This window comes from Ictidomys tridecemlineatus, chromosome 8 (genome assembly GCF_052094955.1).
Source record: "Ictidomys tridecemlineatus isolate mIctTri1 chromosome 8, mIctTri1.hap1, whole genome shotgun sequence".
Taxonomy (NCBI): Eukaryota; Metazoa; Chordata; class Mammalia; order Rodentia; family Sciuridae; genus Ictidomys; species Ictidomys tridecemlineatus.
The window spans coordinates 124,443,814-124,459,154 of NC_135484.1; the positions used below are offsets into that span (position 1 = coordinate 124,443,814).

The 15,341-nt window shown below is 39.7% G+C and overlaps 1 protein-coding gene across 1 annotated transcript; it reads right to left on the reverse strand.

The window, feature by feature from the left end:
• Window positions 1-5,714: 5,714 nt before the first annotated feature.
• On the reverse strand, window positions 5,715-7,245 carry LOC120883650 (patr class I histocompatibility antigen, A-126 alpha chain-like). Its single transcript, XM_040282256.2, has 3 exons — window positions 7,002-7,245; window positions 6,211-6,511; window positions 5,715-6,083 (listed from the first exon to the last, which is right to left on the reverse strand). Exons 2-3 carry the CDS (start codon window positions 6,473-6,475, stop codon window positions 5,983-5,985), a joined length of 366 nt encoding a protein of 121 aa, XP_040138190.1. The 5' UTR covers window positions 6,476-6,511; window positions 7,002-7,245; the 3' UTR covers window positions 5,715-5,982.
• Window positions 7,246-15,341: the final 8,096 nt, after the last annotated feature.

Sequence of the window (15,341 nt, forward strand, 5' to 3'; positions counted from 1 at the left end):
GGTCAGGCCTCAGGCCGGCGCTGCAGCCTTGCACTGGAGACAGGAAACACGGCACCAAGCACACCCACCTGGAGCAAAGCCCCGAGAACAAATTTTTAAAAGTAAGAGAAATAAAATACAGATGTCTTTCTATTTCATTTTTGTCTTCACTTCCTTCCTTCTACTTGCATTGAGTATGCAGTGTTTTAAGGTTGAAGTTAGTAACTTGAGATATGCTACGTTTTAATCTGCTGCATTTTCTTATCATTTAGTTTAAAATGTTTTCCTATTTTTTCTTTAATCCAATGATTATTTAGAATTTTATTGTTTAATTTCCAAATATTTATGATTTACTGGTTATCATATGGAAACTTGCTTCTAATTAAATGCTATTTATAGTCACAAATTATACTCTGTATCATTACAGTATTTTCAGATCTGTTGAGAATTTGTTTATGGTTCCAAAAAAAAAAAAAATGGTCTAGCATGGCAGACGTACCATTTGCACTTGAAATAATATGTAGGCTCTTGTTGACATTTGTGTGGATTTTCTTACTGTTAGTGAAATCTGGGTTGCTTTTAGTATTTTCCCATCTATCTCTTTGCTTTCTTTTCTGCTAGTTGTTGTCTAAATTGCTGAGACAGAAATGTATGAAAGTCTCTGGTTGCATTTCTGGAGTTGTTTATTTCTCTGTGCAATTTTGTCAATTTTACCTTGTATTTTAAAACAGTGTTGTTGGGACCATGTACATTTCTGAGACTATGTCTTCCGGTTGACCCTTTTATCCTCATGAAGTACACCTCTTTATCTCTAAGAATACATTTTATTTTGAAATGTGTTTTTCTGATAGCATCATGGCCACTCCAGCCTGCTTAAGCTTACTGTTGGCATGGTGTACCTTTTCCCATGAATTGACTTTCACTTCAGTATTTAGGCTGCAAGTGCATATCTTGCCAACAGCACACCTCTGCCTCTCAACTTATTAACATTTTAATGGGAGTGGGGTTGACTTGTAAGGTTTATTGTAGCGGCTACCATTAAAGGTTTGGGGTCTACCCAGTTACTTTTCCTGTTTCTTGTTCTCCTAAAGCTATAATTCTTCCTGATGACTTGTCAAAAATCATAGAACAAAAAAATGAGGGAACACCTTTAAGGTTCTGAGCAAAACATAGTCCAGAAGTATTTATCTTGCAAAAGTATCCTTCAAGAAGGAAGAAAAAATAAACAAATTCTCCAATGAATGGTAAAGAATTTCATCACCTATAGATCTGAACTATATAAATGGTAAAGAAATCCTTCAGTTTGAAAGCAAATAGTACCAGTGGAAAACTCAGAAAACTCAGAATCCTACATAAGAGCATCAGAAATGGCAACTGTCTGACTCAATGTAAAAGACCTCTCTCTCTCTCTCTCTCTCTCTCTCTCTCTCTCTCTCTCTCTCTCTCTCTCTCTCTCTCTCTCTCTCTCTCCAGGGATTGAACCCAAGGGCACTTAACCACTGAACCATATCCCCAGCCCCTTTGTCTCACTAAGGTGTTTAGGGCCTTGGTAAGTTGCTGAGGCTGGCTTTGAACTTACAATCAATCCTCCTGCCTCAGCCTCCCAAGAGGATGGACTTACAGTCATGTAGCACCATGCCTGGCTCTCTTTGACCATTTATGCTTACTTAATAAATACAAATAGAGCTTTTTCTTGGGGACTTTGAATGCTGAATATATATATATATATATATATATATATATATATATATGTATTTAATATAATGTCTAAACATAACAATGGGACAGTTTAGAAGTCTAAAGATTTCTATGTGAACTAAGACAATGTTAAGTGGAGGACACTGAAAAGTTAAGATGAGCACTGTAATCCTAAGAAAACCCCTATGAAAGTAGTGTAAAAAATAAAGCTAGCAATAAAATTAAAATGGAATTCTAAAAACAAGTGAAATCATTCAAGAGGAGACTTTCGAAGGGCAGTTTCAGTGGATTAAAGTTATTTGGCAGTCTTTTCTACCAATTATTTGTATAAATCACTCCAATTTCTTCTGGATGCCTTTATTTGTTTCTGAAGAGAATAATGTCCTTGATCGCATAGTCGATCCCTGTACTTAGTGATTTGGAACAAGCACCCCAAATCACAGTAGCTTAATATTACCAGGGTTTATTATCTTGCCTCTTTTCTATGGGCAATGTTCAAGACCAGAACTGTTTGACATGGAAGGACCTCATTCACAGTTCATTCCTGTAACTCTTGGCCACAGCCCTCAGTTCCTGGCCATGGAGGGCTCCCTTTAGTTGACTGTCCAGTTGAAAATGACTTAGCCAGGAATGAATGATGCAAGAGGGAGGATAGCAAGCAAGAAATCCCAGTGTCTTTTTGTCTGTGGCTGCACACCATCGGTTCTGCTTTGTCTCTTCACTTAGAGTGAATTTAATAAGTCCATCCATGTTCCTGGAGAGGGAACTAGTTCCCCTTCTTGAGTATCAAGGAACTTGTGATCAGCTGAAAGCCATCGTAGTCATCCTTCTGACCACAAATTATTCATATTCCTTCCACATGCACAATAAACTGCTTTCTGTTCAAGACTTCCAAAAATCTCATTTCATCACCTAATCAGTGTCAACTCCAGAGCCTCATCATCTAAATCAGGTGCAGGCACAGATATGAGTTCTTTAAATGAACTGATGTCAGTGCAGCTCTCCACATACAGTTCACGAAAGCTCACCCTGTGGACTTAAAAAAGGAGCTATTTGCACCCTGACAAAGCTCGTATACAATGATGAGGCACAGATGCTGGTCCCAGGAAGTCCTGGCTCCTTTTGATATGAGAAGGCCCAGGAACTCAGAAATAGAAAAAACCTGTAAAATTTCTTGGGGCCACAATGACTCCTAAGGAGGTAAAACCTGTGAGACTTCTTTCTTCCTAATGTACCACTCCCACTTTTAAAAGGTTTGCTTGTCCCAGAGTTTTTCTGACATGGAACTTCTGAAACAATTATATTTCATCCCTCTTCCTTCAAAGCTAGCTTTGAATAAAACCCATTTTTCCTACCAATTTGATTTCAAATTTTTCTGGAGCAAAGAAAATTATAGCCTGGCTTCCTTCTTCCCAGGCAGTATTACAGCTGCCCAATAACAATTGAGTCCTACCCTCTTCTTCCCAGAGTGGGTTATTGTGCTAGTTGGTAACAATCTGGCCTTTTTTTTGGGGGGGGGGTGGTAATGGAGAGAAAGAGAGAGAAAGAGGAGAAACATAAGGAGAAGGGGAAGAAGAAGAAGGAAGATCTTTTATTTGTCTTATGGGGCACCAGTTTTATTGTTTGGGGGCTGCACCATTTCCTTTCTTCCTTCCTTCCTTCCCTCCCTTCTCTCCATTCTTATGACCATATTTAGCCTCAATTATCTCTTAAATACCCTGTCCCCAAAAACAATTACTTTGGAAATATAATTTCAACAAATACATTTTCATGGGGGGAGTGGGATTGTACAAGCACTCTGTCCTACCCTAGACCCTTTTTGCATATAAGAACATTCATCTATCAATACCCTCCCAAATCTTAATCCAGAATTATTTCTAATGTTTTATGTCCATAGTCTCCTCTAAATGTTTAATTTAAATTAGATATGGGTTAGACAGACATTGAAGCAAATGTCTCTCCAGCTGTCATCCTATGAAACCAGATACCACCAAGGCTCAGCTGGGCAGCCCTGACTTCCAGACTCCAGGCAGCAACAGCCTGGCCTGTGGAAACTGCAGTGGGCCTCCCCCTTTGAGTCCTAGTTGGAGGCTGTCTTGTCCACTCTGATGGAGCAGTGGCCTATGGTGGGAGTGGTAGCCCTGTACTGTAACGGAAATTCCCTTAGTTAATTCCCTTAAAATTTTTTCACTGTAGTTTTATCAATGGTGGCTCTAGGACTTACTGTCTCAAAAACTACTTCAGATTTATATTAACTTAATTTCAGCAAAATATGGAAATTATTGATAGTTGTATTTCCTGTTCTTTTTTGTGCTGTTATCTTTATATACATACCTGAATATGTTATAAACCCAACAATCATTGTAGGTATTGATTTGTGTAATTTTTAACAGATTTTGGTTTTTTGTTTTCAAGCTCACGGATTTTTATTCTCCAGTGATTTTTATTCTCCATTGATCCCACTTCACATCTCAGATACTTTCATCCTCAGAAATTTGATTGTAATCTTTTATGTAACCTCTCCTCTTTATTTATCTGTTTTTGTGATACTAAGGATCAAACTTAGGGCTTATACATGCTAGGCAAGCACTGTAACCCTAGACCTTATTTTATTTTTAGACATGTTTTTTTTTTCCTCAGGCTGTAACTTACACTTGCAATCTTCCTGCCTCAGTCTCCTGAGTAACTGGAATTACAAGCTCATGCTATCATGACTGATTTTTCTGCATACCTTTTATGTCTCTTGTGTAACCTTCTGAGCATGAGTAATTAATTTACAATAACTGCCTTAATGTTAATTGTCTGGATTATTTTTTCTGCTATGTATGTGCTGCATTTTCTTGTTTTCATTGCTTATGTGGCAAAATGACAGTGCAGGGAGTGGTCTTGATAATCAGGGATGTGCTCCTCTCTCCATTTCCCCAATTATGATGATAGGAACACAGACACATAGACATAGTTAGATGTTAGCTGCACAAAGAGAAGTTTGAAATCACACTAAGGAGCAGAAAGAGAACTGAAGAAATCCTGTATTGCTCAGTCCCACAGAAGGCAGCTATCTTACACTGTAAAAGAAAGTATTATGAACAGATTCAGATCATTCATTGTAATGGAGACACTCTGAACAATCCATTAAACACTCAAAATGTCAAAAATCCCTGTGAGAATCCCTGTAACTCAGGAGTCTCCTCATTCCCCAACCCCTATCTATCTTCAGGCCTCTAGAGTCTCACCTTTTTAAGCAGTGAGAGACACATCAGAGCCCTGGACACTGTTTTTTTTTTGTTGTTGTTGTTGTTGTTGTTTACCTGTTTCAGAACAAAAACAGAACCTGGTCAGAGCCCACAGGATGTGGGTAGTGGAGGAATTATGGGATGGATCAGCTCCCCCATTACTTCCCACTACCCTATTCCATGGGCCTCAGGCATCAGTGTTCTTCATACTTACAGGCAGCTGGAGCATAGGGCCCTTTTTTTAACACCTGTAGGATGAAAGCATCCTGTGAGAGAACAGTCTGGAGATAGGTCTGGGGAAGTCTCCAGAACTGTGACTGCAGATGCAGGGAAGGATCAGGAGATAATAAGAAAGTAGATAGGTAGGGATGGAGCCAATTGCTCCCCTGGAGGGTTGCCCTGAATAGGAAAATTCCCCTGTGGCCTTTAAATGCTGGAAATCAGGTCCCCATACTACAAAAATCAAGAGGATATATTTTTCCCTTATTTTATATGTGATTTACAAAGAGTAAAAAGTATCCTAGGTTGGGTAAGGAAAGATAGTATTACCCATTAACAAGGCAGGACACACTTCTACTAGATACTTGAAACAGAAATTCAGACTCTGCACTTTTCTGCTGCCCCTATCCAGTGTGGGCAACTGAACCAAAGTCACTCCTGTGAATTTGGGGTGACACAAAATACTACGCAAACATGGAATACCTTTTTTTAAGTTTCAGGACTGCTTCCCCAGCTCCTAACCTCAGGCTCCCATAAGAAGGGCAAGAGAAAGTCACAAGAGGCTGACTAGAGAGGGAGCGCATATTCTGGAGTTGGCTTTTATTGGGGGATGCCGTGTCTTAGAACATTCTATCTGAAAAAGGGCAAGGGTAGGATTACAAAGGAACAGGTGAGTGTAACTCAACCCCACCCTGTAACGCCTACTCCTGGAGCAATTTCTCATTATCCCAGCGGAAGTAAAGTCCAAGTTATTGCGGAGTGCAATAATTCTTCAGATTCTCTTGCTCAGGACTTAAGGGCGTGTATTTCCAGAGCAGCTCCCTACACTTTCCCTACCTGTGTTTTTCTTCTTTCACAAGACAAAAGCGACCACAGCTCCAGTGGCAACAGCTCCAAGGAGGACCACATCAGCAACAATTCCCATGATAGGGATGGTGGCCTGAGAGGGTGGCTCTGGGAGGAGAAGGGAAGTCAGGTGAGGGGCCCTGATCCCCAGCTGTCAGTCCCTACCCTGCAGAGGGTCTCCAGAAAGCCTCCTGCTTTCCTGACAACAGGTTCTGGGCCCTCACCCCCTCCTTACCCCATCTCAGGGTGAGGGGCTCAGGCATCCCCTCATGATGCACATGGCATGTGTATCTCTGCTCCTCTCCAGCAGGCACCTCCACAGCTGCCCATTTCTGGAAGTTTCCATCCCCTGCAGGCCTGGTCTCCACAAGCTCTATGTCCTGGGTCTGGTCCTCTCCATCTCGTTTCCAGTTCAGGGTGATCTCTTCAGGGTAAAAGCCCAGCACCCAGCACCTCAGAGTGATGTCCCCATCAGGGCTAGGATGGTGAGTCACATGCATCTTCGAGGGGTCTGAAGCAACACTCACACGACCATCCTGAGAGTGGACGACATGATTGGGGTGGATAGGAAGCACAAAACCTGGACACAAGCCTGGACTGAGGCTTCTGACATTACGCATTCCTTGGAGATTTCTAGAATCAAATTGAGACAACCCAATGGAAGAGGCTTCAGGACCCTGAGAGGGACTTCAGATTCTGGTCTTGGTAGAGGCTGAGACATGTGGAAAACCTGGAGTCAGACCTCCAAAAACACTAGGCTGGAGTGGACCTGACAGTCTGTCCCTGAACAGATAACTGTTGTCCGGTATTTATTGTCTTTCCCACTAGCCAGGGAGAGAGAGACAGGATCCCTCACTTGTCCTGAGAGAAAGCGTCTCTAGTGCAGCACCTGGGGGTCCAGGCCCACTCACTCCCCGCTGGACAAGGAGCAGGAGGTGTCTAGTGTGGAGTCATTCTCCTCCCCTCCTTGTGGGAAGCTGGAGAGACCTACAGGAGATCAGGCAGGTGTCCTGCAGCCCCTCATACCTGTGCGCAGCAGCGTGTCCTTCCTGATCTCCGGTTGTCTGGTGAGCCACTCCACACAGGTGCCCTCCAGACAAGCCCTGTGTTGCTCGCACCACCGGCCGCCTCCTTCTTCCTCTTGGTGTCCGCCAGGAGCGCAGGTCCTCCTTCAGGGCGACGTAATCCGCGCCATCGTAGGCGTCCTGAATGTACCCACGGAGGAGGCGCTCGTCTGTCCCGACGTCGCAGCCATACATCTTCTGGTAGGTGTGAGAGCCTGTCCCCGCCCCACCCACCCCGCGGGTTCTTCTCCTAAACTGAAATCACAGTCCCCGTGGGCGCTTTCTGGGTCAAGGGTCCCCGCAGGTCCCTCAGCCTTGAGGTGAAGCTCGGCCTGGGATCCCTGACGACTCGGGACCGTTCATGAGGGACGTGAAGGGTCGCAACCTCTGTCAGGGCCGGGGCACTCACCGCCCGCGCTCTGGTTGTAGTAGCCCCGCAGGGTGTTCAAGTCCACTCCGTACTACTGTGCGTTGCCCTTGGCAATCCAAGTCTCCAGTTCCCCAAACTCTCGCCCCTCCTGCTCTATCCAGGGTGCCCGAGGCTCCTCCCTGGGACTTTCTGCGTCGCTGTCGCTGTCGAAGCGCACAAACTACAAGAAATCCACGTAGTCCACGGAGATGAAGCGGAGCTCCTGGATGACAACCTGGAACAGAAAAGAGTCATCAAAAAAAAAAAAAGCTAATTAAATCCAAAAAGAACATGCTGCTGAGTACTAATTTATCAATATTGCTTTAATAGTGTGACGTATGCCTAATTATAATGCAAGATTTTAACAATAGGTAAAACAGTGTGCCATCTACAGGAACTCTGTGTTACCTTTTCTAAATCTGAAGATATTATTTTAAAGAATAATGTATGTTTTGATTTATTTTGATTTATTTTGATGATACAGGGTATTGCACCCAGGGGCATGCTACCATTAATATACATTCCCAATCCTTTTCCTTTTATTTTGATACAGTGCCTTGCTAACTTCCTAGGCTGACCTTTAACTTGGAATCCTTCCATTTCAATCTCTGGAATAGCTTTGATTACAGATGTCAAACACCAGGCCTTGCTAACATCTATGTTTAAAAAGGAATAATTGGGGGCCAGGGTTGTATCTCAGTGATAGGGCACTTGCCTAGCATGTGTGAGGTACTGGGTTTAGTCCTCAGCACCACATAAAAATAAATAAACAAAAGGTATTGTGTCCATGTACCACGAAAAAAAAATTAAAAAAGGAATAATTGGGCTGGGCGTGGTGGTAGCACAAACTTGGAATCCCAGTGCTTTGGGAGGCCAAGGCAGGAGGATTATGAGTTCAAAGCCAGCCTCAGCAATGGCAAGGCACTAAGCAACTCAGTGAAACCCAGTCTCTAAATAAAATACAAAATAGGGCTGGGTATGTGGCTCAGTGTTCAAGTGTCCCTGAATTCAATCCTCAGTATCAAAAAAAAAAAAAAAAAAAAAAGAAAGAAAAAAAAACAAGGAATAGTTGGGAAAGAAACAGTTTGTAGGAAGAAAAAAATATGTGTTTGTGTTTACATAAAGTATGAAACATATTTTCATTAGCTTTTATGAAAAAAATATATATATACATGTGTGTGTATGTGTATGTATGTGTGTGTGTATATATAATATATATATATATATATACATATATATGTGTGAGTGTGTGTGTGTGTGTGTGTGTGTATATATAAATCTTCTTTCAGTTCTCCAGGTTTATTATCCAGAAAATGGAGAAAGATCTAAGAAGTCGGCAGGATTCCTTGTAGGAGCGTCCTACAACTCTTGTGCCCTTAAAGACAACTCAGAAGTATCTTCATCCCCACATCAATGCACCCTCTCTAAGTCAGCCATCTCTGCCCTAGTCCTTCCATTGCCTGGTCCTCTCCAGAGCTGCCTGGCAGCTTCCCAGGGCAGTGCAGTGGCGCTCCCGTGTGGCCATGTTTCTGAACACAGAAGACCTGAGCTCCCATGTCCTGGGCTCACCTGGGAGTCCTGGGTCTCCCTAGACTTACAGCAACTGTGCAGGGCTGTGTGCACAAATTGGAGCCTTCATCCTTTTGTCAGATTCGGGATGTCCAACTGTTACTCAAAAAACAAGATGAAATATGTTTCCTCCCAGTGGATCAATAGTGGACTCTTGTCCCAGGGAGCATCTAGATCTCCATACCACAAAGGCAAGTTCCTAGGTCGTGGATGAACCCTGCAAACATAATGCCTGCCCTCAATTTGCTGGATGGAGCCTTGTACCCCTGAATCCCTGAGATTTGTTCTTGCTGCTGCTCCCAGGATCAAAGGGCCCCTTTACTGGGCCAGATTTTCTAATCCTAGAGGTAGGTGGTAATTAGTAATGAGCAGTGGAATATCAATGAATAAGGTAACAGGGTCATGTGGTTTTCTTTAAATTGCATTTAATACTAATGAACAGCCAGCATGGTGCTACACGCCTGTAATCCCAGCAACTTGGGGAGACAGGGACAGGAGGATAGCAAGTTCAAAGCCAGCTTCACCAACTTAGACCTTGTCTCAAAATAAAACATGAAAAATGGGCTGGGGATGTGACCCAATGGTTAAGTGCCCCTTGGTTTAATTCCTGGCAACAAAAACAAAAACAAAAACCTTATAAATAAAGGAGTAACTCATGGTGGGGGTGTGGAAACAGGTGTACTAACCCTGAGAATAAACAGAGGTTTAAAAAGGGAGCCAATGAAGAAATAAGTCCAGAAGGAATGATCTAGGGGGATAACTCTTCATAGGGTCTAGTGAGATCATTATAAAGCTAGGATTTACAGCCATAGGTTTCTTAATGTGTATCAGAAGGAACGTTAGTAGCACTGGTACACTAAGGTAAAGTTTGCCTGGTCATGGAACCCAGCTCCTATATTAACACAGCATTGACTTGTGGATAAAGCTCCCCTGAATGGAATGGTTACTGTGACAATAACGGAAAGGACCAACTAGAGTCAAAAACTACCCTGAGCAATATGAAGGAGTGGTTAAGTATCAAATTAGTGAAGATTGCAAAAGGTAGACCCCCGTTTCTACTGGCAAATATCAAACAATAAATTTGGAAGTGGTATCAAGTTTCTTTTGTCATTCTCTGCTGGGGGAATGACATACTCTCTTCCTCTTTTGAGCATTCTTTGCTTGATCCTTACCTTCACTTATTATAAAATTCTCTTGCTTGGCTTTTCATGTGTGACTCTAAATTTTCTTTCATGGGGACACAAGAACGTAGGCTTGGTGCTTCAGCTCCCCATTTACCTGTGACACATTTACCTGTGCCACTAAAGGGTGATGAAGGAGTCTCCTGAAGATGTGAAAATCAGAAGGAAAGTGGGACATTAAGGAAATGGAGGCTGAAAAGGGAGGAGAAGGAATCAAACAAAAAAAAAAGAAGCCATGGGAAGGATCAGCCTAGAGAATACCTGTGAGGAGAATGGGTCTGTTTGGGGAGAAGTTCAGGGTCTTCTGGTTGGGGTGCTGGAGAAGGCCTCCATTTTCACTAGGATGGTAGTGACACAGGTATTAGCTGTCATTCATCAGTAGGCCATCGTATGTTTTGGACAGTTTTCTGTGTTACATGTGTAGTATATTTTAAATATACAGAGAAGAAATGTGAAAAGTATCAGATGAAAGAAGAGAATTGACTAAGGGGACACTCACTAATGCTGGGGTGGCAGGCAGAACAGAAGAAAGTATGAAAGATTTGTTTTACTGGACATTTCAGTGGAATGAATGTAGTATGTAATCTATTTGGCTTTTTTCACTTAGCATAATATGTATGTGCACATGCGCCTGCACAGTGCTGGGGAGTGAATCCAGATTCTCACACAATGCTAGGCAAGCACTCTACCACTGAGCCACATCCAGCCCTACTATAATGTTTTGAAGTTAACACATTTAATTATCTATTTATTTATTCTAATATGTTATACATGACAGCATAATGCATTTCAATTCATAGTACTCACATAGAGCACAATTATTCATGTTTCTGTTTCTACACAAAGTAGATTCACACCATTTGTGTCTTCATACATGTACTTAGGATAATGAATTCCATCTCATTCCACCATCTTTCCTACCCCCATGGCCCTTCCTTTTCCCTCCCTCCCCTTTGCCCTAACTAAAGTTCATCCATTGTCCCATGCTTCCTCCCCTACCCCCCCCCCATTATGGACCAGGATCTACGTATCAGAGAAAACATTCAGCCTTTGGTTTTGGGGGATTGCATTTACCTGCAAATGTCATGATTTTATTCTGTTTTAATGCTGAGTAATATTCCATTCTGCATATATGCCACATTTTTTAATCCATTCATCTATTGAAGGCATCTAGGTTGGTTCCACAATTTAGCTATTGTGTCACTGCATTATGCTGTTTTTAAGTTCTTTGAGTATAAACCAAGGAGTGGGATGGCTGAGTCAAATGGTGGTTCCATTCTAAGTTTTCCAAAAAATCACCATACTACTTTACAGATTGGTTGCACCAATTTGCAGTCCCACCAGCAATGTATGAGTGTATCTTTTCCCCCACATCTTCACCAACACTAATTGTTGTTTGTATTCTTAATAGCTTCCATTCTGACTGGAGTGAGATGAAATCTTAGAGTAGTTTTGATTTACATTTCTCTAATTGCTAGAGATGTTGAACGTTTTTTCGTATGTTTGTTGATTGATTATATATCATCTTCTGAGAAGGGTCAGATCATTTTCTTGGCCCATTTATTGATTGGGTTATGTGTGTGTGTGTGTGTGTGTGTGTGTGTGTGTGTGTGAGTGAGTGTTAAGATTTTGGAGTTCTTTATATGTCCTAGAGATTAGTGCTCTATTTGATGTGCATATGGTAAAAATTTGCTCCAATTTTGTAGGCTCTCTATTTTCCTCACTGATGTTTCTTTTGCTGAGAAGTTTTTAGTTTGAATCCATCTCTTTTATTGATTGTTGATTTTATTTCTTGCACTATATGAGTCTTGTTAAGGAAGTCAGGGCCTAATCAGACATGATGAAGATTTGGGCCTACTTTTTCTTCTATAGACACATGGTCTCTGGTCTAATTCCTGGGTCCTTGATCCACTTTGAGTTTTGTGCATGGTGAGAGATAGGGGCTTAATTTCATTTTATTGCATCTGAATTTCCAGTTTTCTCAGCACGATTTGTTGAAGAGGCTATCTTTTCTCTAATATAAGTTTTTGGAGCCTTTGTCTAATATGAAATAATTGTATTTATATAGGTTTGTCTCTGTGTCCTCTATTCTGTACCATTGGACTACCAGTCTATTTTGGTGCCAATACCATGTTGGTTCGGTTGCAATTGTTCTGTAGTAAAAGTTTAAGATCTGGTATAGTGATGCCATCTGCTTCATTCTTCTTGCTAAAGATTGCTTTGGCTATTCTGGGTATCTTAATTTTTCCAGATGAATTTCATGATCGCTTTTTCTATTTCTATGAGAAATGCCATTGGGATTTTGATTGGAATTGCATTAAATCTGTATAGTGCTTTTGGTAGTATGGTTTCTTTTCCTTTCCATATTTTTGACAATATTAATTCTGCCTATCCATGAACAAGGGAGATCTTCACATCTTCTAAGGTCTTTCTTTAGTGTTCTGTAATTTTCATTGTAGAGGTCTTTCACCTCAAGTTGATTACTAAGTATTTGAATTTTTTTAGGCCATGGGGTAATTTTCCTAGTTTCTCTTTCAGAGGATTTGTCACTGATGTACAAAAATGCCTTTGATTCATGGGTGTTGATTTTATATACTGATACTTTGTTGAATTCATTTGCTAGTTCCAGACATTATCTGGTAGAACTTTTTGGATCCCCTAGGTATAGATTCATGTCATCACCAAGCAGTAATAATTTGAGTTCTTTTCCTATGCATAGTCCTTTAATTTCTTTCATCTGTCTAACTGCTCTGGCTAGTGTTTCAAGGACTATATAGAAGTGGTGAAAGAAAGCATCCTGGCTTGTTCCAGTTTTTAGATAGAATGCTTTCAATTTTTCTCCATTTAAATGATGTTGGCCTTGGGCTTATATTATAGATTATAAAAGTTTTATTATTCATTAAACATTATAAATTTTCTCCTAAATATTGTATTTGCAGCATTCTTCATGCCTTGATTATATTTTATTGTTAAAAAACTTTAATTTCCCTTCTTCTTCAACGCATGGATTTTTAAGTACCTTGATTAATTTCCTGATGTTTGGAATTTTACAGATATTCTAATGTTATTAATTTCTAATCCAATGTCAATACATTCAATGAGTTCAATCCTTTTCAACTTATTGAGGCTTGTCTTAGGGCTATGAGATGGCTGGTCTTGGTGAATGTTCCATCTACACTTGGGAAAAATGTTTATTTAGTTCCTATTGGATTTGGTATTCAACAAATATTAGTTGGATCAAATTGGTTCACAATGAGGGTAAGTGTTCTACATCTTTGTTTGCATATATTCTATTAATGGGAGACAAGTATTGAAAATCAAATATTGTGATTTTTAGTGTCAGTTTCCTTTTCTAATCTACTAATTTATACTTTATCTACTTTGGAGTTATATAATTAGTTATTTCTATATTTATTACCTATGCCTTTTGTGATACTTATTATCATTGTAGAATGTTCTTTTTTGTCCCTAACAATACTTCTTGTTTTGAAGTCAATTTTCCTTCACAGTAATACATTTAGTTTTTTATGCTTTCTACTTGAATGACCTTTTTATTCATCTTCCAACTTTCAAGTTGAAGTTTCATTTTGCATTTCTATTATCTATATCATGTGATTTATCCTGATTTTTATCATAGCGGTAACTTCAGTCTTTTTGTTGAAATTTAAGTCCATTTGAATTTAATCTGATTACTTATATACTTTTATTTTAGCTTACTATTTTACTATTTAGTTTTAAAGTATCTCATCTTTTCTTCATTCTTGCTCCTCCCTTCCTAATTTCCTTTGTTTCAAATAATTTTTATTTTTAGTTATTCCTCTCCTGGATTTTTTCACATATTTTCTTGCATTCATTTCTTATTTGGGTTGTAATAATTAAAACCTGCATCTTTAACTTTCCACAAATCTTAGGTGGTAACATTGATCTACAACCAGCAAAATATAGGAAACTGTGTCCTGAAGGACTTTGCTTCAAATTACCTGTAATGCAGGACTTCTCACTGAATTTTTTCTAAATATGCATTCATTTTGCCTTCTTCCCCCTTTTATTTATTCACATAAATTTGCTAATTTTAGGCATAAAGTTAAATATTGGTAATCATTTAGTATCACAGCTATCACAAGCCAGATGTGCTCTTACCTGTTTGTATTTTATTTTCTCCTCTATTCCTAGCCCTATTCCTTTCTGTAATTTTGAATATTCTAGAATATCATATAAGAGCAATTCCATAGTATGCAGTCTTGTATAGCATAATGATTTTAAAGTTCATCCAATGTGTTACACGTATTAATATTTTGTTCATTTTTGTTGCTGAGTATTGATGAAATTCGAATTTACACATTGGTTTACCTATTGAGAAGTTGATAAACATGGATTATTTCCAGCTTGGGTAAATTATAAATAAAGTCACTATGAACATTTAAGTATAAGTCTGTCTATATAGACATGTTTTCTCACCCTTTGGACAAATGCCCAAATGTGGATTATTAGGTTATTAGGTAAATATTTATGTCAGGAATTGAGATAATGTTTTACTGTTAACTGACTTGTGACATTTTTTCATTTCCAGCAGCAGCACATGACATTTCCAATGACTCCACGTCCTGTTAAGATGTGCTATTATCTCAGGTGTTTTTAATGTTCTCCATTCTAGTTGCTGCGTGGTGGTAAGTCATTGTGGTTTTAATTTGCATTTCTTTGATGATTACTGCTTGGTGAGCACCTTTCAGTGACTGGCTTATCTTATCAGTGACTGGCATATCTTCTTTAGTGAACTGTTATAATAATTAAAACCTGCATCTTTAACATTCCACAAATCTTAGGTGGTAACAATGCTTTTATAAAGCATTGTCTGTTTCATTATTTAGTTATAAGCATTCTTTATATATTCTGGGCACATATATATATATATATATATATATATATATATATATATATAAATTTTTTCTTTCTATGGTTTGCATATTTTTCCATACCCATGTCTTAGTCTGTTTATGCAGCATTAAAAAAATAGACCAGGTAATTTATTTTTTTAAAAAATTTTTTATTTATTACAGTTCTGGAGGTTGGAAAGTACAAGATCAAAATGCCAGCACTGGTGTCTATTTTTTGCTGCTCTCAGCTCCCACTGTCTGTTTCCATC